The following is a 23,210-nucleotide window of genomic DNA, read 5'->3' on the forward strand; positions in this document are numbered from 1 at the left end:
CAGAGAGGGAAACTGCCCCAGCTATGTCAAAAGGAGGTGGGGGAAAAGAGCAACACTTGCAACACTGTCTAAATGTGCATCTGTTTGTTTCTGTGGAGAGTATCTGCGGAGTATCGGGACAGAAAACCCAGGCTGTCTCCAGGGAGGGGAGTGGGTGCCTGTGCCCGGAGTGAGCATACAGTTCCTCAGCGTGGATCCCACTGCACCTTTTGTCTGTTCTGGAGACAGGTTTTCCCTGTCACCTCGCCGGGAGTGCCGTAGCTCAATCACAGTTCAGGGAAGCACTGAACTCCCGGGCTCAAGCGATCCTCCTGTCTCCACCTCCCAAACAGCTGGGACTACAGGCACGAGTCACCATGCCCGGCCAACCTACTCTATCTTTTGAGTTTCATACTTCATCCCTGGATACCCCGGTCAGTAAAATAAAACAGTGAGTGGGCTCCCCAGGGACAGGCAGACCTGAAAGAAAAGTTGAGTAAGAACAGAACCCTAGGGGAGTCTGAAGGAACTCAGGCATTTCCCGGAATACCCCACAGAATAACTCCGCCAGCCTGAAAGCAACTGAGTCTTACAGGGAAAGGATGTAATTAGGCTTATAAAGATCCCAATGCTCAACCCAGGAAAAAGAAGATGGCCCCCCAGTGCCAGGGTAGACGGCATCTGCAGATCAGACACGGCGACCAGGACTCTCAGTTGTGAATACCTCCCAAAAAGTATCAGTAGGCCTGGCACAGGGGCTCATGCCTGTAATCCCAGCACTTTGAGAGGCTGAGGTAGTAGATCACCTGAGGTCAGGAGTTCAACACCAGCCTGGCCAACATGGTGAAACCTGTCTCTACTAATACAAAAAGTAGCCAGGTGTGTTGGCGGACACCTGCAATCCCAGCTACTTGGGAGGCTGAGGCAAGAGAATCACTTAAACCCAGGAGGCGGAGGTTGCAGTGAGTTGAGATCATGCCATTGCACTCCAGCCTGGGTGACAGAGCGAGACTCTGTCTCAAAAATACAAAACAAAACAAAAAAGCATTAGTAAATACTTCAGGAATCATCTAGGAAGCGTAAAGCAGGATTCACAGGGAATGAAGACAGAAAAAGCATAAGCTATCTCCTGCAGGTGGAGGAAGAAACAGAAGTCAGCAATGCTAAGACTATCTTCTTTATTCAAGCTACCAAAAATAGGCCAGGCGCAGTGGCTCACGCCTGTAATCCCAGCACTTTGGGAGGCCGAGGCAGGTGGATCACTTGAGTACAGCAGTTCAAGACTAGCCTAGGCAACATGGTGAAACTCCGTCTCTACAAAAAATACAAAAACTAGCTGGATGTGGTGGTGCACGCCTCTAATTCCAGCTACTCAGGAGGCTGAGGTGGGAGAATCGCTGAGCTAGGAGGTGATCACAGTGAGTCAAGGTATCACCACTGCACTCCAGCTTGGGTGACAGAGCAAAACCCTGTCTCAAAATCAAAAAGAAGTGATGAGAGAGAAGGCAACATCCCACCGTGCACCACGTCCTGGTCTTGACAGTCGACTCACATGAACCCATCACTTGTTCATAGGCGCGTTTCCCATCTGCCATCGTAATTCCATTTTAGTCATGCGTCCCGAGATCATTCAAACCACAACCAGGAGAGACTGGGTGAGAGTATTCACTGGGGTGCTATTTATAACCACACAATGCAGGAGGCCAGCTGAGTGTCAATTTGGTGGCCAGTTTAATAAACTGCCACACGGCACAGCGGAGCTTCACACAGCCATGACGATGGGGACAGCCATTCCTTGGGTTTCTGAATAACGTATCAAGTGAGCAATGAATCTCAGTCAAGCCTGTCTTGACTGTCTTGCCATCAGGACCGTCTTGCCAAAACAACAGTTGCTTTTGGCTGCTGGAAGCTGTAGCTTTTCAAAACGTTCACACATTTCAATGTATCGTCGACGTTTTTAAATAGACTTACAGAGAGGGCAGCGCACAGCGAAGGCCCACAGCCCCTCGTAGCACCGCAGTCCAGGCAGGATGCTGGGCGACGGGGGGCGGTGGAGGGGGTTCTATTTACAGTGTCTGGCCTTTGACTTCACTAACTGTTGGGTTTTTTTTTTTTATCTTAAATCTTTTCCTTCAAGTCTGGAGGCCTGTGGAGGGCCTGTCACCCTAAAGGCAAGGATTTCTTGTCTGCACCAGGCAGACAAATGTCAAACCACGACCGCAGGGCCGTGCTAGGAGTCAAGCCCAGAAGCCCCTGGCCGTCCAGCCCCGGCTCCTTCATGCCTCTGCCCCTGATGAGGGGACCAAGGGTACCCTCAAGGGGACACAGAAGGGAGGCTGCATCCTAGTCCAGTGTCAAAGTGAGGGGGGCGCTGCAGAAGCCTGGACAGGACCACCTAACCCAGCCAGGGACAGGAGGGGAGACCACCTGGAACAAAGGCACAGAGGCTGGAGAGAAGGTGGCATGTTCCCAGACTGCACGGGCTTGGGGTAGGGGGATGTGAGGTCAGAGCTGGCACAGTGGCCGGGATCTCGGGCTCTATTCCATGGGCAGGGGGGGAAGCCCCTAGGGCTGCATGGGGCCATGGGGAGGCGGGCGCAGGAGACACCAGCTCCCATGCCAAAGGCCCCAATCCAGCCGCTCGGCTGCCAGCAAGAAGGCAGAGGACAAGGGGCCTCGTGAGACGGGGGGAAAGGAGGGACCAGTAAACCCTTCTTGGGATGGCTGAGAACACAGGGGACTCCAGCAGAAAGCGAGGCTCCTGGGTGTGCAGGACGGGAAGCTGACCAGCCTGGGCCCTCACCGGCCACTACCCCCACCACCGCCCCCACCCCCACCCCCACCCTGGCCCCCAGTGTCCGGCGCTCCTGACATCATGAGGAACAGGACGACGGGAATGATGTACATCCACTGCAGCCAGACGGAAGGATGGACAGACAGACACAGAAAGAGAGAGAGAGGGGAAGGAGGTGAGTGTGGGCATCGCCCGCCCAAGGTAGGGAAGGTGGGGCCCGGCATGAAGGGAGGCCGCGTAAGGGGAGGGCGCCCAGGTCCCCTACGTCACTACAGGTTAGGGAGGGCCAGTGGGGCGCAGGGAGGGGCAGGGGTCTCGGTCCTCACTCAGGCCTCTTGCGGCGGTGGCGCGGGCCCTGGTGCAGCAGGACGCAGGGCTGTGAGCAACACGGCCCCCCCCAGGATGATGTGCCACTGGGGAGGGAGGGAGCGCAAGTCAGGGCCAGCGGGTAGCCATGGGGCCCTAGGGCCAGCGGGGAGCGGGAGGGCGCTCGAGTGGGCAGCAGGGCAGGGCCCGGCAGGCAAGGGCTCAGCCTCTGGGCCTCAGTTTCCTGCAGCGCAGCTGTTGGACTATCCGGGCAGAGCGGGTGAGGCCCTCGGGTAGGGCGCTCAGCATGGCAGGGCTCAGCCATCCCAGCCTCAGCATCCTCCTAGCCTCCCTCAGGCCACACCGGCCTCCTCGCTGGCCTTGTCCTGCCTGGGGTCCTGTGCCCCAACTAACACCAGTCTCCACACTCAAGGGACCAGAGGCCTGGGAGGAAGCCACCTCCTCTGGCCGTTCCCAGCCTCCCCACCCCATGCCTCAGCCTCCAAGCCCCCTGGACCCAGACCTGCTGCTGGCAGCACAGGCCCCACCCTCCTCAGCTCCAGGAGGCCTCCGGGACGCCCTGCTGCCCCCCAGTGCCCCTCCCTGGGCTACATCCCTCCCGGACCCACTCCTCTCTCCTTCCTGTACAACCCCCTGGAGAGTCTGCTCACCCCTCCTTTCTAAGCCTCCCCAGTTGTTTTGACACCTCCACTGTTCCCTTCCTCTCCAGCTTCACGGCTCCAGCCTAGCTCATGCCGAGACCTTCCCCAGGACCCTGCGCCCTAGAGCAGGCCCGACCTCCCCTGACCACACCTCCGTACCCTCTTCCTGCAAACAAGCCTCAGCCCAGGTACCAGGACACACAGGAGGCCTGGAGAGTGAGGGGCCCCCACGCAGGAGGCCCGGAGGATGAGGGCAGGCCCGAGCACCACAGGGGAGTCTGAGTGGGAGCAGAGAGGGCCTAGTCAGGCGCCGGGACTGTCAGGAAGGGAATAGGGGAGGCGGGGGAGCCCCACTCACGTATTTGGCGAAGAAGGACTTCTGCTCCTGGGGGTTCTTGGCCTTCTGGGCCTGTTCCATCTCCAGGCGCTCGATGAAGGCCGCCGTCTCAGGGCTGGGGCGAGGGGAGAGAAGGAGAAGGGTGAGGCCTGGAGTCCAGGGACCCGGAGACCCTGAGGCCACCAGGAAGGGCCGGGGCAGGTGGCAAGGGCACCACAAAGGCTGTAGAAGCAGGCTCACCCCGGGGCTGTGGCAGGCGGCTGCAGCTGCACCGAGGTGTTGAACAGCTCCAGGTCCACATCTTCCACCTCATGACCCCGGCAGCCCCCGGGGTGCGTCACCACCGACACGCCCACCACGTTGCCAGCCACGTCCACGTGCAGGGTCAGCTGGTCCGAGAGGTGGGACTCCACCAGGGAGCACTGTCGGAGGAGTGGGGTCAGCAGAGGTGGGGAGCCTGCTGCCTGGGCTCCACCCTAACCTCCCCCTGCCCCCCACCACAGGAAACCCAGAGCATCTTTCAAAACCTTCCCATGGCTCCCTGTCACCCTCAGGCACAAGCCCAAGCTCAACCGCCCCCACCCTGGAGTCCTCACAATGCTGTCCCCACAAAAGCACCCGCTACCTGGACCGACCCCTCCAGACCAGGAGGCCTTGGAGGGCAATGCCAGGTCCGAGTCTCCCAGGCCTCTGCAGGCTCCAGAAATACCGGGGTTCGAATGGTGGAAGCAGGACCAGGGTAGAGGGTAAGGATGAGGGAGAAGGGGGCTTGTCCTCGACACCAACTCACCGCAGGGACAAAGGAGGAGACGTAGCCACCAGCTTCCAGGCCATCCAGGGCCCCAGGTCGCCTCGGGACCCGGACCCGGTACAGGCCGTTCAGGGCTGCCACATCCTGGGGACAGGAGAAGAGGGTGCTGGTCAGAAGGCTGGCACCAGCCCTGGACAGGCTGTGATGCCCACCAGGCCTCCGCGAAGGCCCCTCTCCAGCCCCACCCGCCTCACAGCCCACACTCCCCAGGCTGGCCGACCTGAGTCTGCCCAGGACTCTTCCTGCTGGGGTGGCCCGGCTGGTGGGTGAGGCCAGGAGCAGCTGGGACTGCCCCACCTAGGGGAGAAGCCATGACAAGGAGCGCAGAGCCCAGCCCAGCAACGGAGTGGGTCCTGAGGATGCCTTCCCTGTGCCTGGATCCAGCCACACCTGGCATCCACCCCACGCCTGGATGCACCAGTTACATGCACAATAAATTCTGTTTGGGGGCAGCTGTGACAAGAGAATCATGTGGGCACCAAGCAGGAAGGCTGCTCAGGCAGACATCGCCGCGTGGCCGCCAGAATGAAGCCTGCACTCCCAGCCTCCCTCACAGCTACATCTGGCCGATGGGGGGAAGTGGGCTGTGCCAGCTTTTACAAGCTTTCTCTAAATGCTGCTGCTCCTTCTGCCCCTCTTTCTCCGGCTCTATCCTGCCTGGAGCCCTGGGGCCTCTCTGCATGACACCTACGGAGGATTGAGCCGGGCCCTGAAACTGTCACAACACAGGGCGACAGAAGTGAGCTCCTGTCCAACCATGGCTATTTTAAGGATCTCTTTCTCCTCACAAGCAAAGCTCGTCTAAGTGGTCATGAAACAGCTCAGCTGAATCTGGAAGAGGAGAGGAGCCGATTGTGTGAAACCTGCGGGGGAAGGGGGTCTGCGGACAGAGGCAGCAGTGTGGGCAAAGGCCATGAGGCAGGACGTTGTGCCTGGCGGCGCCAAGACGAACTGCAATGCCGTTCCACCAGGGGCAGTCATCCAGGACAGAGGCTGAGAGTGGCACGAGGTGCTGGAAGCCCACCTGGGCCTGGAGGGAAGGCTGCGGGGGACCAGCCGGGGGTGGCTGAAGAGACAGCTAGATACCCTCCATCCTCATCCACACCCAGCCCTGAGTGCCCCATCTCACCCGGAGTCGGCCCCGCTCCTCCTCGCTGAGCTGCCGCTGTGACAGGGACAAGGTACCATCCTGCTGGTTCCAAAGCAGTGAGCCCCGCTTCCGGAAGTTGGCACTGTCATCTGTGAGGAGCTCAGGCTCAGAGACGTTCCCCCCCACCCCCCCCGCCCATCCTTCAACCCAGGCAAGGGCCAGGAGGTCCAGCTTCAAATTTTGGCCTGCCTCCACCCGAGTGACCAGGTTCCCTCCCCATCTTGGCCCCCATTTTCCTATCTGCAAAGTGGGGATACCTCCACCATGTTGTACCTCACAAGGCAACCCAGCAGATGCATGAAGTCCACAGCTCCCAAATCCTGCCTCTGCCTCACCAGGTGACCCAGGGACAGCCATATAACCTCCCTGAACTTCCCCAACTGCAAAATACGGACGCTGTGGAGTTCAGGAATTCTCAACTACCTGGCTGTGTCAGAAGCAGGGCAGCTGTTCACTGAGCAGATGCCAGGGTCTGCAGAGGGGCACCAGCTCCAGGGTTTGTGCCCTCAGGTTCAGGGCCTCAGACTCGATTACTACACTCTAGGCAACACTGACGTCCAGCTCTGGGAACCTGGACGCCTGCGTCATGGCAATTTAAGTTTGGCTTTGAAGCTGGCTCCTGCTCTGCCACTCACTCACGATGAGACCTTGTGTGGTGCCTATTCTGAGCCCATTTCCTCTTCTGGAAAAGGAGGCTGACACGAATACCTACCACCTCACATGGCTGCTGTGAGGACATGTGAGTTAATACTTGCAAAGCGTGCAACCACTAATGCTGGGCACATGGCAACTGATCGGGAAAGTCGGCTCTGACATTATCACTGCCATGCTGACCTTTCAAAAACTGAGATTTGTCTTACAGGCAAGGGGGCATTTAAAGACAGTGTTTCTCTTCTTTCATGTCCCCTTTTCCCCCAACCTGGGGCAAATCTGTTAGTAAACGGATGTTAGTAAATGTCATATGACGGGAGGCACCCGGACTCCAAGTCTTGACTTCTCAGGGCACCAATTTGTTAAGAGAGGACGTTGCCTGACTCACCGATCTCAAATGAGTGCTCCAGCAGCAGCCCCACCGTGCCGCAGGCCTCGCCCTCTCGGCCTTCCGCCCCTGCCTGCAGAGGACACAGAAGGCCCCAGGTGAGAACCACCCAAGCCCTCAGCATGGCAGTCACCCACAGAGCCCAGGACAGACAGTCTGGGGTGGGCTGAGGGAAGAGCCGTATCTTCAGGTTAATCACTGCTGCTTGCCTCTATTTCACTAGAAACCATCCATTTCATGAATATTCATAATCTGGACTCCCTCACCCCCAGAAAACCAGACCCTACAAACATGCCTAACCTCATTGCCAAAGCAACTACCCAAGGTCAATTCCAAGCCTTGCACCACAAATACTCATGAGTTAAATGACACTCTCCCTCTCCCAACGCTTCTTTTTCATGCTAATATCCAAATGGCCTCCTTATCACCGGACAGCCCAAGAGCCAAGATGCAGCCTGAGTTCAGTCCCTATTAAACACATTTAAGATTCATGCTTTCCTTTTCTCCAATCTCCAAACCTGCATACTCGTGCATATTCAGGAGGTAAAACTCCTCTCCACCTCCTCAAGAGCCCCCTCCCACTCCTTATTTTCTTTTTCTGAGACAGGGTCTCAGTTGCCCAGGCTGGAGTGCAGTGGCACGATCTCAGCTCACTGCAACCTCTGCCTCCCGGATTCAAGCGATTCTCCTGCCTCAGCCTCCCGGGTAGTTGGGATTACAGGCACCTGCCACCACACCTGGCTAATTTTTGTATCTTTAGTAGAGACGGGGTTTCACCATGTTGAGCCAGCTGGTCTTGAACTCCTAACTTCAAGTGGTCCGCTCACCTCGGCTTCCCAAAGTGCTGGGATTACAAGCACGAGCCACCGCGATCGGCCTAATTTTTTTAATTAGTATTTTTTGTAGAGACAGGGCTCGCTATGTTGCCCAGGCTGGTCTTGAACTCCTGACCTCGAGCAATCCTCCCGCCTCGGCCTCCCTAAGCGTTGGGATGACAGAAGAGCCACCGCGCCCGGCTTCACCATTCCTCTTTCATTTTAACCGCCCCGACGTGATTCTCCAAGATTCCACACCCCCAGCCCCGCCCCCTCATACATATTCCCGAGCCAGAGCCTTTCCAACAGGTGCTCTTGTTCTCCCTCCCAGTCGCTGCAACCCGGTGCACTGGCGAGGCCCCTCCTGCGCGTGCGTGACTGAGGCTTGGCTTTCCAGATATCGCCCACCTCTTCCCTCTTAGCCCTGCGCAGCCCCCTTTCGTCTGTAATTCACCTAAAGACCCAAGACCCGCGACATCCGCAGACCGCGCCCGCTATGCACAGCTAAAGAGCACTCACCCCTCGCGCACCAGTCCCGGCCCGGCAGCCGCTGCCCCGGGCTCGACTGGGCGCTGCTACCGCCATCAGCAAGAGCAGGAGCAGCCGGGTCGCGCCAGCGCTGGTTGCCGCCATCTCGGCTCCTTCCCACCAGCGAAGGGACTGCTGAGAGCCAGGAGCCGCGCAGCACGCCGGGAGAAACAGGCTGCATCCTGACGCCTGTGCGCCTGCGCTGCGCCCCAGCGCCTGCGCACTGGCGCCCGTCCGCCCCTGGGGCCTGACATCAGCAGGATGGAGCCGCCCCTTTAGCCTGATCTCCAGGATCCGCCCCCTCCAGGGACGTCATCACAAACTGGGAGCCCGCTTCTGTGTGACGCCATAAAACCCGATCCGCATCATGACGTCACAATGCCCTAGCCCAGCTCCCTCATTTTCTCGCTCGGCTCCTTCCTCCGCTCCCGTCCGGCGGGGACATCGCGATGAGGCGGGATCGCGGCGCTAAGCCGGCCCTGGGTGGAGCTGGCAAGGTGGAACCAGGTGGGATGGCAGGTGAGAGACGGAGCCAGGCCTGGAGGGGATGGACCTGGCGAGGGAACCAACTAAAGGCTGGGGCCGGCAATTCGGGGACATCTGATACCCTGTCCTCTGCGCGGAGCTGTGCCGGGCCCTCCCGGCTGGCAGCCAGACACAGCCTCCCGGGATCGAGCCCCAGACTTCGTCCTGCTAAAATGCCTCCTGGTTCCAGCCTCTCCCACGGGCCGTCCCAGACGGCTCCAACGCTACCTCCAGAGCGGCGAATTCGACCAGTTGCGGGACTTCCCCATCTTTGAGAGCAACTTTGTGCAGGTAGGGAGCCCCAGAACCCCCTCATCCCAAGCCTCGGCCTGTCCGTCGACCTTCTGACTTGGAAAGCCCCTGCTTCCCCATAACGTCCATCTCGTGGGATTCCCGACTCCCAACTCCTACGTTACCTCTGACGCCCCATTACCTCTAGTTCTTTAGATTCTTTGTGAACCTCTAACTCCGTTGCCTCAGTTTCCCTAACTTCACACCCATATTATTCTTGACCTTTAATTCCAAGATATCTGGCCCCCAGCCTGATTTTCAACTTACCTAGTTCATGACCTTTTCCCCTACCAAGATTCCTAACTTCTGATCCCTCCCCAGTTCTGCCCCCACATCTGTTCTGCCCCTAACCTCTGATCTCTGGCCCCAGGTGACTCGGTTGGGAGAAGTTGCCAACGAGGTCACCATGGGGGTGGCAGCCTCCAGTCCAGCCCTGGAGCTCCCGGACCTATTGCTTCTGGCCGGCCCTGACAAGGAGAATGGACACCTGCAACTCTTCGGGTAACTGCCTCCACCTCAGCCGAGACCCCCTCCCCCCTCAGCTCCAGGCACCTGAGCCCCCAGCAGACCTCCCCTCACCCAGACCACCCCCAGGGCCAGGAGCTGGTGGTGCTACCAGCCCTCCCTGAGCTGCCGTCTTCATGGGAGAAGAAGGACAGAGCAGCCCTCAGGGGCCAGAAATCAGGGACTAGACAGACCTGAAGGGGACAGTCCTCAGCCATGCCCCAGCAGGGGTCAGGAGAATGACCATTTCTGCAGGGCCTGCTCGTGCCAGATGCCCCTGGGCCATGCATGAGATCTCACCTCTGACCTCATATCTTCATATGGTGGGGTCCCTTAGCCCCATCCTCCAAAGAGCTAAACTGAGGCTCAGAGAGCTGGGAGCCATTTGCCCAGGGTCCCACTGTGGCTCCAGAGTGGGCCAGGATTGGAATGCCAAGCTTGTCACGATTGTGGATCTCACGGTTCTTGAGCCCTCCTGTGCCTCACTCCATACTCTCTTTTACGTTGTATTTTTTCATTGAAAAAGTAATGCAGACTGGGTGCGGTGGCCCACACCTGTAATCCCAGCACTTTGGGAGGCCAAGGCAGGCAGATCACTTGAGGCCAGGAGTTTGAGACCAGCCTGGCCAACATAGCGAAACCCTGTCTCTACCAGAAATACAAAATATTAGCCAGGTGTGGTGGCGGGCGCCGGTAATCCCAGCTACGCAGGAGGTTGAGGCAGGAGAATCGCTTGAACCCGGGAGGTGGAGGTTGCAGTGAGCCGAGACCATGCCACTGCACTCCATCCTGGATGACAGTGAGTGAGACTCTGTCTCAAAAGAAAAGAAAAGAAAAAAGAAAAGAGAAAAAGAAAAAGTAATGCTAACATACGAGAAAACAAGCACAAAATAGACAGCAGAAGCTGTTCCCTTCTCTCACCGAAGGCTCCTGCTCCAACTCCAGCTACAAACACTGAAATGTTTATGTGCCCATAGTACAGAAACATTCTGCCAGTAGTTTTCACTTGTTGTTGTTGTTGTTGTTGTTGTTGTTGTTTTGAGACAGAGTCTCAACCTCGGCTCACTGCAACCTCTGCCTCCTGGGTTCAAGTGATTCTCCTGCCTCAGCCTCCCGAGTAGCTGGGATTACAGGCACCTGCCACCACACCCGGCTAATTTTTGTATTTTTAGTAGAGACAGGGTTTCGCCATGTTGGCCAGTCTGGTTTCGAATTCCTGACCTCAGGTGATCTTTCTGCCTGGGCCTCCCAAAGTGCTAGGATTACAGGCATGAGCTACCATGCCTGTCCAGCTTTCACTTTTTTGACTGTATCTCACAGTTCATAAAAGAGAGATGCCAGACACAGTGACTCACACCTGTAATCCCAGCACTTTGGGAGGCTGAGGTGGGAGGATTACTTCAGGCTTGGAGTTCAAGACCAGCCTGGGCAACATAGCGAGACCCCCATCTCTACAGAAATCAAAATTACAAAGCTAGCCAGGTGTGGTGGCACACACATGTGATCCTAGCTACTGGGGCTGAGCCAGGAGGATCACCTGAGCCCGGGAGTTCCAGGCTGCAGTGAACTGTGACCACACCACTGCACTCCAGCCTGGGCAATGAAGTGAGACCCGTTCTCAAAGAAAGAAATAAAGGGAAGAAAGAAGAGAGAGAAAAGAAGGGGAAGAAAGTAAGGAGGGAGAAATAGAGGAAGGAGGGAAGGAAGGAAGGACAAACTCATTGTCTCACACAGGCACACATGAAGGTCCACAGTTCTTTCTCTGCACTTCTGAAGTCCAAAAGATTGCTTTTGTAATTTGGTAGCCAAATCAGATTTTGACCTGCATGTATTCAAGATTACTTACAGCATTTATTAATCCCCCCTAAGTTAAAAACCTTTCACAAAGCAGTATTCTGACGCCAGTACAGTACACTGAGATATTTTCTCTTCTACACTATGCCTTTATTTTTGTTTATGTGTTGTAGAGATGGAATCTCACTGTGTTGCCCAGGCTGGTCTTGAACTCCAGGCCTCAAGTGATCCTCCCACCTCAGCCTCCCAAAGCACTAGAATTACAGGCATAAACCACCGTGCCTGGCCTTTATTTATTTATTTATTTATTCATTCATTCGTCCATTCATTCATATTTAATTTTGAGACAGTGTCTCACTCTGTCATCCAGGCTGGAGTGATCACAGCTCTCTGCAGGCTCAAGCGATCCTCCCACCTCAGCTGCCTGACCCTGTCTTTTTTTGTAGAGACAGGGTCTCACCGTGCTGCCCAAGCTGGTCTTGAACCCCTGGGCTCAAGCAATCCTCCTCCCTCAACTTCCCAAAGTGCTGGGACTATACGTATGACCCACCTTGCCCAGCCCCTTTTATTTTAAATGCTAACTGTATTTCACCAGAGATCTCATCACTCACTGAATCATGACCTACAGTTGGAAGAACACCAATGATGACGCTGAGAGTGGCTTTGACCCTCTCATAAGCTCCTTTGGCACCCTAAAACCTCTTCCCAAATGAACACACCACTGAAGTGAGAACATTGAGCTTGCTCTGCAAATTTGGCCTCAGGACTTATCTCCTAGCCCCTCACTTCTGTCTAACCAACTTCAGCCCTGAGCTATTCTGGGGCAGTTTCTGACAGGTATATATACATATAGATACAGAAATATATATACATATACATACACATATATATACATATATATACATATGCACATATATACATACAAATGCATATATACATGTATACATATACATATATACACATATATACATGTATACACACATATATGCATATACATATATACATAATACATGTATATACATATATGCACACATGTATACATATATACAAATACATATATACATATGTACATATATACACGCAGACACATATACATATATACATATATATGCACATATACATATATGCACATATATATACATACACACATGCACATATATACATATATACACATATATACACACATATATATACACACGCATATATATACACACATATATATGGATCCACCCTTTCTTTAAAAACAGCAGTAGAGGCTGGGTGTGGTGGCTCACACCTGTAATCCCAGCACTTTGGGAGGCCAAGGTGGGCAGATCACCTGATACCAGGAGTTCGAGACCAGCCTGGCCAACATGGTGAGACCCCATCTCTACAAAAATACAAAAAATTAACCAGACATGATGATGGCCACCTGTAGTCCCAGCTACTCGGGAGCTAGTCGGGAGGCTGAGGCAGGAGAATCACTTGAGCCTGGGAGTCGGAGGTTGATTTTTGTCCCCCAAATAGAAGAATAACAGCTGACATTTTTTTTTTTTTGAGAAAGAATCTTGCACTGTTTCCTGGGCTGAAGTGTAATGGCGCGATCTTGGCTCACTGCAACCTCTGCCTCCCAGATTCAAGCAATTCTCCTGCCTTAGCCTCCTGAGTACCTGGGATTATAGGCACCCACTACCACGCCCGGCTAATTTTTTGTATTTTTAGTAGAGATGGGGTTCCGCCACGTTGGCCAGGCTGGTCTCGAACTCCTGACCTCAGGTGATCCACCCGCCTCGGCCTCCCAAAGTGCTGGGATCACAGGTGTGAGCCACCGCACCCGGCCCCAGATGGAAATTTCAAGTAGGCAGTTGTATATTTGAATCTGGAGTTTAGGGGAGAGGACTAGTGGGAGACAAAAAGGAGACATGTGGCTGGAAGAAAGTTGGGAATGGACTCAAATTCAAGAGGCAATGAAAGTGGAAAGGGATTCCTGGGGCAGAGGGAGGCATGGCAAGGTGGGGACCCCTGACCCCGATGGTGCAGGAAGACCTGACAGGATCAGAACCTGAGTCTGCCGCTTCCTCCCACCCAGGCTGTTCCCCTTGAAGTTCGTCCAGCTCTTTGTCCACGATGAAAGCCGGTGTCAGCTCGAGGTCAAGTTGAACACCAGCCGAACCTTCTACTTGCGACTGCGCGCCCCCCTCGAGACCCGAGACCGGGAGTTCGGCCAGTGGGTGCGGCTGCTCTACCGCCTGCGCTTCCTCTCCGCCTCCGCCGTGCCCTTCACGCAGGAGCACCAAGTGCTGGAGGATGAAGATGAGGAGGGCGATGACGATGAGGTGGAGGCCCAGAGGGAGTGGAAGGAGGTGAGGGGCGGGGAAGCACGGTGGGGCAGCAGAGGGCAGAGGGGAGGCGTCTGAGGACTCCCAGGTCTAAGAGAGGAGAGGGCTGGGGCCTGGACTCCTGGGTCTGAGGGAGGAGGGGCTGGGCCTGGACTCCTGGGTCTGAAGGAGGAAGGGCTGGGCCTGGACTCCTGGGTCTGAGGGAGGAGGGGCTGGGCCTGGACTCCTGGGTCTGAGGGAGGAGGGCTGGGGCCTGGACTCCTGGGTCTGAAGGAGGAGGGGCTGGGCCTGGACTCCTGGGTCTGAGGGAGGAGGGCTGGGGCCTGGACTGCTGGGTCTGAGGGAGGAGGGGCTGGGCCTGGACTCCTGGGTCTGAGGGAGGAGGTGCTGGGGGCCTGGACTCCTGGGTCTGAGGGAGGAGGGGCTGGGCCTGGACTCCTGGGTCTGAGGGCGGAGGGGCTGGGGACTGGACTCCTGGGTCTGAGGGAGGAGGGGCCGGGGGCCCGGACTCCTGGGTCTGAGGGAGGAGGGGCTGGGCCTGGACTCCTGGGTCTGAGGGAGGAGGTGCTGGGGGCCTGGACTCCTGGGTCTGAGGGAGGAGGGGCTGGGCCTGGACTCCTGGGTCTGAGGGCGGAGGGGCTGGGGACTGGACTCCTGGGTCTGAGGGAGGAGGGGCCGGGGGCCCGGACTCCTGGGTCTGAGGGAGGAGGGGCTGGGGCCTGGACTCCTGGGTCTGGAAGTGGAGGTGACCCAGGGATATGGGGGTCTGTGGGTAGAAGCCAGCAGTCTCTCCAGGGCCTTGGCGCCCCTAGCCAAGGAGGCTGTCGTGTTCTACTTGGGAACACACACAGCCACCCACACCCATGCCCCAGCCCCTCTCTCCCTGACCTGCCAGAGTGGGGTCTAGAGAGGGACAACCTGTGTCCCGAAGGAGTGGGGTCAGCCAGGCCCAATGTCCAGTTCTCTGTAGGGCCTTGGGGGTCAAGGTGGAGCAGGGGGTGATGCCAGTTTTAGAAGCTGGGGTCACTGGAATCTGTGCCCACTCTTGAGACACCTGACTTCCCCTGCTATCCCAGTAAGTGCAAAGTCCCTCCCCGCCCCCACTGCCTAACTGCAGGCCAAGGCCTCTGAAACGAGCTCTCTCTCCCCAGCCCCAAGGCGTGGAAGCCAGACTTGACCCCAAGACCTCTGAACTCTGGGGACTCTGAGTCTTCCAGCGTCCTTCAAGGTCACTGAATGACCAGAGATCAAAGTACCTTGCCTCAGGGCCAGGCAGATGAGATATTAAAGTTAATAAAGGTCAACCCCTTAAGAACCAACAAGCAACCATGAGCAGTTTCGCCGTCGTCGCCAAGTCCGCGCAGCTGCCTCGCAGGAGTTTGTCCAGCACAGCTGCCTCCCTCTTCAGTTCACCACGTCTAGCTCTTTGGGCCACTGCCGAGGCCTCGAGGCCGCCACACTGACACAGCTGCCTCAGTAGAGCAGCCTTCTGGGTGTGGCCTGGGTGCGTCTTTGACTTGCTGCCACTGTCATCGCCCCCAGCCTGCACCCTCCCTCCCTCCCAACAGCTCGCTGGGGCCGGCCTCCATATGGGCTTGCGTTCACCTTGGATGCTCTGTGCTTGCAGTAACAACATGGCTGCCTCACTAAAGCAGCTCTTCCAAGAGGCCATCTCACCATGGCCTGTGTGGACGCAGCTGCTCCCATCGCCAACCCCGGGGTCACCAACCCCCTGCAGGAGGAAGACGGAGCTACAGAGGCAAGAAGGACAGACACTCCAGGGTCCAGACAACACTGTTTTGTTCTCAGCAAAAACTCCAGAAGGAACACAGTCCCGGGAGGCTGGGGGCTGGGGTCAGGACTCCACCACCAACTGTCTCGGCAGGTAGGGGATAGGTCTCACTGCGGCACTGCAGGAAAACCAGAAAGCGGGTGAGCCAGGCCCGGGCACGCCTCCTCCTGAAGCCCCAGGCCCCTTTGGCTGCTGTGTCCACATGACCAGCAGGGGCACAGGATGGCAGTCACCATCCTGCCCCATCCCAGGCCACTGTGGCTGGACAACCCAGGGTCACAGCGCGCCTGACTACTGCTATTCTGGATCCCAGATGGGGACGTTCTGAGCTGCTGGCTGTACGTGGTCACTGGAATCCTGAGGCCGGGATTTTTCTGAGCTGATTCAATAGTTAATCAGGGACAGAGCAGAATATCAGAAATTGGGTGGGCTTGGAAGAGCAGTGATCGGGGGTGTTTTTGTTTGGTTTTTGAGACAGAGTCTTACTCTGTTGCACCAGGCTGGAGTGCAGTGGCACAATCTCAGCTCACTGCAGCCTCGGCCTCCCCAGTTCAAGTGATCCTCCTGCCTCAGCCGCCCAGGTAGCTGGGACGACAGGCATGTGCTACCACGCCCGGCTAATTTTTTTTTTTTTTTGTATTTTTAGTAGAGACGGTTTTGCCATGTTGCCCAGGCTGGTGTTGAACTCCCGGGCTCAAGCAACACGCCTGCCTTGGTCTCCCGATGTGCTGGGATTACAGGCGAGAGCCACCGTGCTTGGCCAGAAAGTGTCCTTTCTCAGCCTTTGTTAAGGGTCCCCAGCCACCCTGTCTGCTGGGCTGTCCTCAGAGCCAGGGGAGTCAGAGGTCAGAAGTCACCATCCAGGAGGGACTCTGGAAGTCCACATTGATGTCATCCTGCTCTGAGGGACACTGTTAGTGGCTTCTTTGCTGAGCCTTGACTGGCAGGTGTCTGATGGGCCGCAGCACAGGGTAAAGGAGCAGGGGAATTGTGTTCCAGGAAGAGGGAAGAGCCTGTGCCAAGTCCCTGTGGTGGGAAAGCCTGACCAGTGTAACCGCCAACAGCCCGGTGTGGCTGGGACATCATGTGGGAAGAACCGGGGCAGGTGGGGGCCGGAGGCAGACACACCACTGTGAACACCAGGCGGAGGGGCGCTGGGGTGGTGGGGAGCCCCCAGCGGGCTGCGATCAGGGCTGGGGCAGAGCAGCTCTGGATAGAGAGAGCTCTCTGGGGCCAGTCCAGGGGTGAAGGCGGGTGGCAGGTTGGAGAGACTGGAGACAGGGAGGCGGCTGGGAATGGAATCTGGGAGGAAGAGGATGTAACTTTCGTTGGGGCTGGAGCTCTGGGACTGAGATGAGGGGACGGGGCAGGGAGAGGCAGGGGCAGGTGGGTGAGAGCATAGGGACAGGCTATGGAGGGGAGGCACTTTTGGGAGCTCCCACCGCCCCTGGTCACTTCTGTTATCCATGTTTGCTCTCACTCTGTCAACACATCTACCTGCGGGGGCCCAGGTTCACTGGAGGCCTTGGGGACATTTGCTAAGCCCTTCTCACTCAGCCTCCCTCTTCCTTGTCCGTCAACTCCTTTGGAAAAATCTGATTCCTGCCCAAGCTGGGTCCGGGGCTCCCCCACCCCAACTCCTATGATGCCCTGTGCTGCCTTCAGGACAGCAGCTTCCCAGTCCTCCTCCCAGAGGGCGGGTCTCACTGTCTCCAGATCTCAGTGGTGCTCAGCCCAGGGCCTCTGGCCAGGCTGGCACAGGGCCCGAGCCACGGTCAGCCAGTGTTGGGGACGGCCATGCCCTCACCTCGGACCTCCAGCTTGCACTCAGCCAGTGCCTCGCCCAGCTCGTTGACGGCCAGGCAGGTGTAAGTCCCAGCGTCGAAGGGCGAGGGGCGGCGGATGTTCAGCGTCAGGACCCCCTGGTAATTGGTCATCAGGAACTTGGGATCTTCGCGGATTTCCATCTTGTTCTTCATCCAGACTACCTTCGGCTGTTAAAGAGTCAAAGGAGAGGAGGCCAACTTAGAGAGGGTCCCTGGGCAATGACAAAATGGAGCTCGGGAAGCAGATCTGGGTTCTAGGCTCTGCCACGCTCTTGCCAGATGTCCTGGGGCGAGTCACTTCTCCCTGACCCTCAGTCTCCTATTCTGTAAAAGCAGGTTGATAGTCCCTACTTCACAGGGTAATGGTGCGGTCTTCCCATTGCTCTCAGGACAAAGAGCTCACTGTCATGGCCCACAGGGTCCCACGGTCTTTGATCCCCATTACTTCTCTGCTCCAGCCAAACAGGCTACCTCGCTGTCATTCAAACAGACCAGACAGACGCCCACCTCAGGACCCTGGCACTGGCTGTTCCCTCTTCCATGCTGCCCTTCCCTCCTTTTTTTTTTTTAACCTATCCTTTAGGCACGTCCCTTTGTGGCCCCTAGACTGCAACAGAAATACCTATTTTTACACTCTGCCTGTGTTTCTCTCACACACTTGCCTCCTTTTATAATTGTATTTATTTTGTATATAGAGATGGGTTCCACCATATTGCCCACGCTGGTTTCAAACTCCTGGCCTCAAGCCAACCTCCCACCACGGCTTCCCAAAGTGCTGGGATTGGGATTCCAGGAGTGAGTCACTGTGCCCTGCCAGCCCTTTTGTTTGTTTGTTTTTGTTTTTTGAGATGGAGTTTCACTCTTGTTGCCCAGGCTGGAGTGCAATGGCACAATCTCAGCTCACTGCAACCTTCATCTCCTGGGTTCAAGTGATTCTCCTGCCTCAGCCTCCTGAGTAACTGGGATTACAGGCATGTGCCACCATGCCTGGCTACTTCTTTGTATTTTTAGTAGAGACAGGGTTTCTCCATGTTGGTCAAGCTGGTCTTGAACTCCTGACCTCAGGTGATCCACCCACCTCGGCCTCTCAGAGTGCTGGGATTACAGGTGTGAGCCACTGCGCTCGGCCTTTTTTTTTTTTTTTTTTTTTTTTTTTTGAGACAGAATCTTGCTTTGTTTCCTGGGCTGGAGTGCAGTGGTGCGATCTCGGCTCACTGCAACCTCCACCTCCTGGGTTTAAGCGATTCTCCTGCCTCAGCCTCCCAAGTATCTGGGATTACAGGTACTCACCACCATGCCTGGCTTATTTTTGTATTTTTTTTAGTAGAGATGGGGTTTCACCATGTTGGCCAGGCTGGTCTCAAACTCCTGACCTCAGGTGATCTGCCCGCCTTGGTCTCCCAAAGTGCTGGGATTACGGGCTTGAGCCACCGTGTCTGGCCCAGCCCTTTATAATTTTATATTATTTGTGTGACTCTGGGCAAATGTCAGTCTCCCTCAACATACAGGAAATTTCTTGTTCGAATCACCCAGGTCATTGAAAGCCTCTGAAAATGTTTGTTGAAAGAATAAATGGAGTGAATAAATGAATGAGAGCATGAAAGAGTGCTGTAAATAAGCAAATGGAGTGAAGGAATGAACTGAGTAAAGGATGGATTGTTAGGTGGATAAATGAGCGGAATGAGAGACATGAACGAGTGGAGGTAGTGAATAAAGTACACAGAGATGGAGATGGTGAACCAATGAATCCATGGTATGTCTTAAGGGAACTAAAGCGAAGAACCTACAGCTCAGACCAGAAGCTGGCAAACTGTTCCTATAAAGGGCCAGATGGTGAATATTTCAGGCTTTTTGAGCCCTGTGGTCTCTGGGTCTGGAACATGAGCCACGCACATTTATTTACATTTTGTCTGCAGTAGCTGTAAACAAAACATAACAAATGTGCATGGCCCGTGTTCCAATAAATCTTTATTGATAGAAACAGGTGGCAGGTGGATTTGACCCATGGGCGATGGTTTGCCAACCCCTGGTCTAAACGAGCTCTAGGTTGCAAGTGTCCACACTCCCAAACAGCAGTCGGGAAACGGCTGGACAGGAAGACCCTGGGGAGCCATGGCGGTTCAGGCTGCCCCTGCTCCCAAGGTTTCTTTTTCCACGGGACTGGCATTTGTCCTTGGACAGAGCAAGAGAGACTTAATGGTCCTCTCCTCAAGCTGCCGAGACAAGCTATTACCTGACAGGGGACAAAGAAAAAGGCAAGAGGCCGGGCGCAGTGGCTCTCACACCTGTAATCCCAGCACTTTGGGAGGCCGAGGCAGGTGGATCACCTGAGGTCAACAAAACCCTGTCTCTAGTAAAAATACAAAATTTAGCTTGGCATAGTGGTGCACACCTGTAATCTTAGCTACTCAGGGGGCTGAGACAGGAGAATCGCTTGAACCTGGGAGGCGGTTGCAGTGAGCCAAGATCGTACCACTGCACTCCAGCCTGGTCTCAGAAAAAAAAAAAAAGGAAGGAAAAAGGCAGGAAGCCAAAGGCAAGGTGTGATTGATCGTCTGAGACTTGGGCTCTGGTCAGAGGAGTTAAAAGAAAGTGGGTGAAAAGCGAGCAAGTCCAGTCTGGGTGTGCTGGCTCACACCTGTAATCCCAGCACTTTGGGAGGCCGAGGCAGGAGAATCACTTGAGCCTAGGAGTTTAAGACCAGCCTGGACAACATAGCAAGACCCCATCTCTACAAACCATAAAAGTAGCTGGGCATAGTGGTTCATGCCTGTGGTCCCAGCTACTCAGGAGGATGAGGTGGGAGAATCACTTGAGCCCAGGAGGTCAAGGTTGCAGTGAGCTGTGATCGCACCACTGCACTCCAGCCTGGGTGATACAGCAAGACCCTGTCTCAAGAAAACAAAACAAAAAAAATCAATTAAAAAAATTGTTTTAAGTGACTAAATCCCTTGAGACAGAGAACTCGGGGAGGAAGAACTGGCGTGATGGGGAGTGGGTACTTCATTGTATGGAAGATTCCCCACGAGGCAACACACACACAGCTCTGGGTCCCTGCCCAGGCACCTTTGGGTGGCCTCTGACAGCGCAGTTGAGAGCCGCCGAGTACCCAGCCACGACCACCCGGTCTATGAGAGGCGTCAGGAACTTGGGAGCCATCCGGAAGTCATGCTCCTTATACTCGAACGGTTTTAAGGTGATTCCTGGGGAGAGAGGATGCACCCGTGAGGCGACTGATCTAGATCATCCCCTGACACCAGCCGGGGAACAAACCACAATCACTTCTCCCCCATAACTAGGTGCAGTCAACCCCAGTGGGGAGGGGAGGGCAGGGCAGGGGGAGTCCAGGTGGGACGTGGGCGAGAGGGTGGGCCTGGGCCGTGGAGCAGGATGGCTGTACCTGTCTTGAGGATGCGGGCCGTATTCTTGGAGACACCAGGTGAGTCACTGAGCCCACAGATGTTCTCAGTGTAAACTCGGAAATAGTATTCATTGCCCACGATGAGGTCGGACACAGTACAGCTAGTGTGCCGGTTACGTTCATAGACGTTGAACCACTCCTAGTGTAGGGACAGGGAGGGACCAGGGGGGCCGTGGCCACAGGATCACGGGATTAGACACAGACACAGATGCAAGAAAGGGTGAGAAAAGCACATCCAGTGTTTAAAAATCTTGTCACTCGTGGCACACTACTCACAGTGGCCAACAGGTGGAGCCAACCCAGCGCCCATCAGTGCAGGGATGGACAAACGAACTGGTCAGCCCAGACAAGGGAACATCATTCAACTCTAAGAAGGAGTCAGGCACCATGGCTCATGCCTGTAATCCCAGCTCTTTGGGAGGCCAAGGTGGGAGGCTCACCTGAGCCCAGGAGTTCGAGACCAGCGTGGGCAACAAGGCGAGACCCTGTCTCTTCAAAAAAATAAAAAAATTAGCCAGGTCTGGTGGCCAGCACCTGTAGTCCCAGGTACTCGAGAGGCTGAGGGAGGAGGATTGCTTGAACCTGGGAGTTTGAGGCTGCAATGAGCCATGAACATGCCACTGCATTCCAGCCTGGGTGACAGAGCAAGACCTTGTCTCAAAAATAAAAATTTAAAAAAATTTAAAAGAAATTAAGACCAGGTGCAGTCGTTCACGCCTGTAATCCCAATGCTTTGGGAGGCTGAGGTGGGAGGATGACTTGGGTCCAGGAGTTCAAGACCAGCCTGGACAATGTAGTGAGACCCCGTTTCTAAAAAAAATTAGCAGGACATGGTGACATGTGCCAGCTACTTGGGAGGCTAAGATGGGGGGGATCACCTGAGCTCGGAGGCAGAGAAGGCAGTGAGCTGAGATTGCGCCACTGCACTCCAGCCGGGGTGACAGAGTAAGACCCTGTTTCAAAAAAAATAATTCTAAAAACAGGATTGCCGCATGGACACACCCTGCACCCTGCAGCATGGATGAACTTTGAAGATGTTGTGCTGAGTTAACAAAGTCAGACACAAAGGTCACATAGCTAGGATTCCATGTGTATGAAATGTCGGGAGTAGGTAAATCCAGGGAGACAGAAAGCAAATGGGTGGCTGCCAGGGGCTGGGGCCAGGGGAGACCAGGGGGTGGCGCTATTGGATACAGGGCTTCCTCTGGGGGATGAAAATGGACTGGGTAGAGGCGGTGGCTGCACAACCCTGCAAATGTTTTAAGGGCTGCTGAATTGCTAATTCCGTTATGTGATGTTTACCTCAGTGAAAAAAGAAAACCCATCACGTGCCGAGTCTCAGCGAAAAGGCTTCCCTCCTGGCCCCAGCCGGTCCTCCAGCCTCTGGGCCCCTCCCTGCCCTTCCAGCTGTGAAAGGGGGACATCTGCACCTGCTCTGCCCACCTCACCGGCTCTTCCCCGTCGCCCCCTCTGCTCTCTCACCATGGTCTTTTTGTCTGCTTTCTGGACGAAGTACCCCGTGATCTCACTGTTCCCATCATCTTTGGGGGCCTGCCACTCTACCAGCGCGTTCGTGCCCCACACCTCCTTCACCATCACGTTTATGGGGGGCCCAGCCTTTTCTGGAAGTGGGGAAGTGTGACAAGTCAGTCCGGGTTTTGGGATGTCCAGCCACTCCCCTCCCCTCCCCTCTCCACACCCCTACCCTCTTCTTCTGATTCTAACCTCTCTTATACCCCCTTCCCATTTCTACCTACGGCCTCCCCCATCCCAATCTCTCCACTTCCTCTTATCCTGGGCCATCCTCATCCCTCCTCACCACCTCTCCTCACCCCTATGTCTCCCCACTCCCTCTCTCCACCCAATCTCTCTCTCAAGGGTTCCCCATCTTCATCTCTCCTCCACTCCTAGCCCTGGTACTTGCCTTGCTCCTTATCTAGTCTCCCCCTCCGCATCTCTTCACCTCCTCTCCCCCTCCCCTACTCATCTCCTCACCTCCTCTCCCACCCCTCATCTCCCACCTCCTTTCCCCCCCATCTCTCACCTCTCCCACCCCTCATCTCACCTCCTCTCCCACCTCCTCTCCCACCCCTCATCTCCCACCTCCTTTCCCACCCCTCATCTCACCTCCTCTCCCACCCCTCATCTCTCAGCTCTCCCACCCCTCATCTCACCTCCTCTCCCACCCCTCATCTCCCACCTCCTCTCCCACCCCTCATCTCCCACCTCCTTTCCCACCCCTCATCTCCCACCTCCTTTCATCTCTCAGCTCTCCCACCCCTCATCTCACCTCCTCTCCCACCCCTCATCTCTCAGCT

General features: G+C 55.8%; 3 protein-coding genes across 4 annotated transcripts in view; 1 reads left to right on the forward strand and 2 right to left on the reverse strand.

The window, feature by feature from the left end:
* Positions 1-1,140: 1,140 nt before the first annotated feature.
* EMC10 (ER membrane protein complex subunit 10) lies at positions 1,141-8,590 on the reverse strand. 2 transcript variants are annotated; one of them, XM_007997658.3, is made up of 8 exons: positions 8,413-8,590; positions 7,079-7,151; positions 6,019-6,128; positions 4,869-4,973; positions 4,319-4,500; positions 4,100-4,193; positions 3,100-3,186; positions 1,141-2,889 (listed from the first exon to the last, which is right to left on the reverse strand). In XM_007997658.3, the coding sequence occupies exons 1-7, from the start codon at positions 8,524-8,526 to the stop codon at positions 3,100-3,102; spliced, it is 765 nt and encodes a 254-aa protein (XP_007995849.1). In that variant the 5' UTR covers positions 8,527-8,590; the 3' UTR covers positions 1,141-2,889. The 2 variants fall into 2 exon arrangements, with proteins under 2 accessions (XP_007995849.1, XP_007995848.1); XM_007997657.3 differs by lacking the exon at positions 3,100-3,186.
* A 198-nt stretch (positions 8,591-8,788) lies between these two features.
* On the forward strand, positions 8,789-19,001 carry GARIN5A (golgi associated RAB2 interactor 5A). The gene is made up of 5 exons (XM_073017222.1): positions 8,789-8,793; positions 8,997-9,237; positions 9,608-9,738; positions 13,604-13,877; positions 15,005-19,001. The coding sequence occupies exons 1-5, from the start codon at positions 8,789-8,791 to the stop codon at positions 15,059-15,061; spliced, it is 708 nt and encodes a 235-aa protein (XP_072873323.1). The 3' UTR covers positions 15,062-19,001.
* Positions 15,637-23,210, reverse strand: part of MYBPC2 (myosin binding protein C2) — a 37,947-nt gene continuing 30,373 nt past the window's right edge. The window contains exons 23-27 of the mRNA XM_073016148.1: positions 22,375-22,514; positions 20,872-21,031; positions 20,538-20,674; positions 17,453-17,639; positions 15,637-15,763 (exon numbers count right to left, since the gene is read on the reverse strand). Coding sequence (XP_072872249.1) covers positions 15,753-15,763; positions 17,453-17,639; positions 20,538-20,674; positions 20,872-21,031; positions 22,375-22,514 — 635 coding nt within the window. The 3' untranslated portion in view covers positions 15,637-15,752. The remainder of the gene's footprint in view (positions 15,764-17,452; positions 17,640-20,537; positions 20,675-20,871; positions 21,032-22,374; positions 22,515-23,210) is intronic.

The sequence above is a fragment of the Chlorocebus sabaeus genome, chromosome 6, assembly GCF_047675955.1.
Source record: "Chlorocebus sabaeus isolate Y175 chromosome 6, mChlSab1.0.hap1, whole genome shotgun sequence".
NCBI lineage: Eukaryota > Metazoa > Chordata > Mammalia > Primates > Cercopithecidae > Chlorocebus > Chlorocebus sabaeus.

Excerpts from the sequence above, each read along its gene's own strand:
- EMC10 (XM_007997657.3), bottom strand. The coding sequence starts at position 8,526 with ATGGCGGCAACCAGCGCTGGCGCGACCCGGCTGCTCCTGCTCTTGCTG. Across the intron at positions 6,129-7,078 it reads GGAGCACTCATTTGAGATCG|ATGACAGTGCCAACTTCCGG; the intron begins GTGAGTCAGGCA and ends AGCTCCTCACAG. Across the intron at positions 4,501-4,868 it reads TCTCCTCCTTTGTCCCTGCG|TGCTCCCTGGTGGAGTCCCA; the intron begins GTGAGTTGGTGT and ends CTCCTCCGACAG.
- GARIN5A (XM_073017222.1), top strand. Across the intron at positions 9,739-13,603 it reads GGACACCTGCAACTCTTCGG|GCTGTTCCCCTTGAAGTTCG; the intron begins GTAACTGCCTCC and ends CCTCCCACCCAG. Across the intron at positions 13,878-15,004 it reads CCCAGAGGGAGTGGAAGGAG|CCCCAAGGCGTGGAAGCCAG; the intron begins GTGAGGGGCGGG and ends CTCTCTCCCCAG.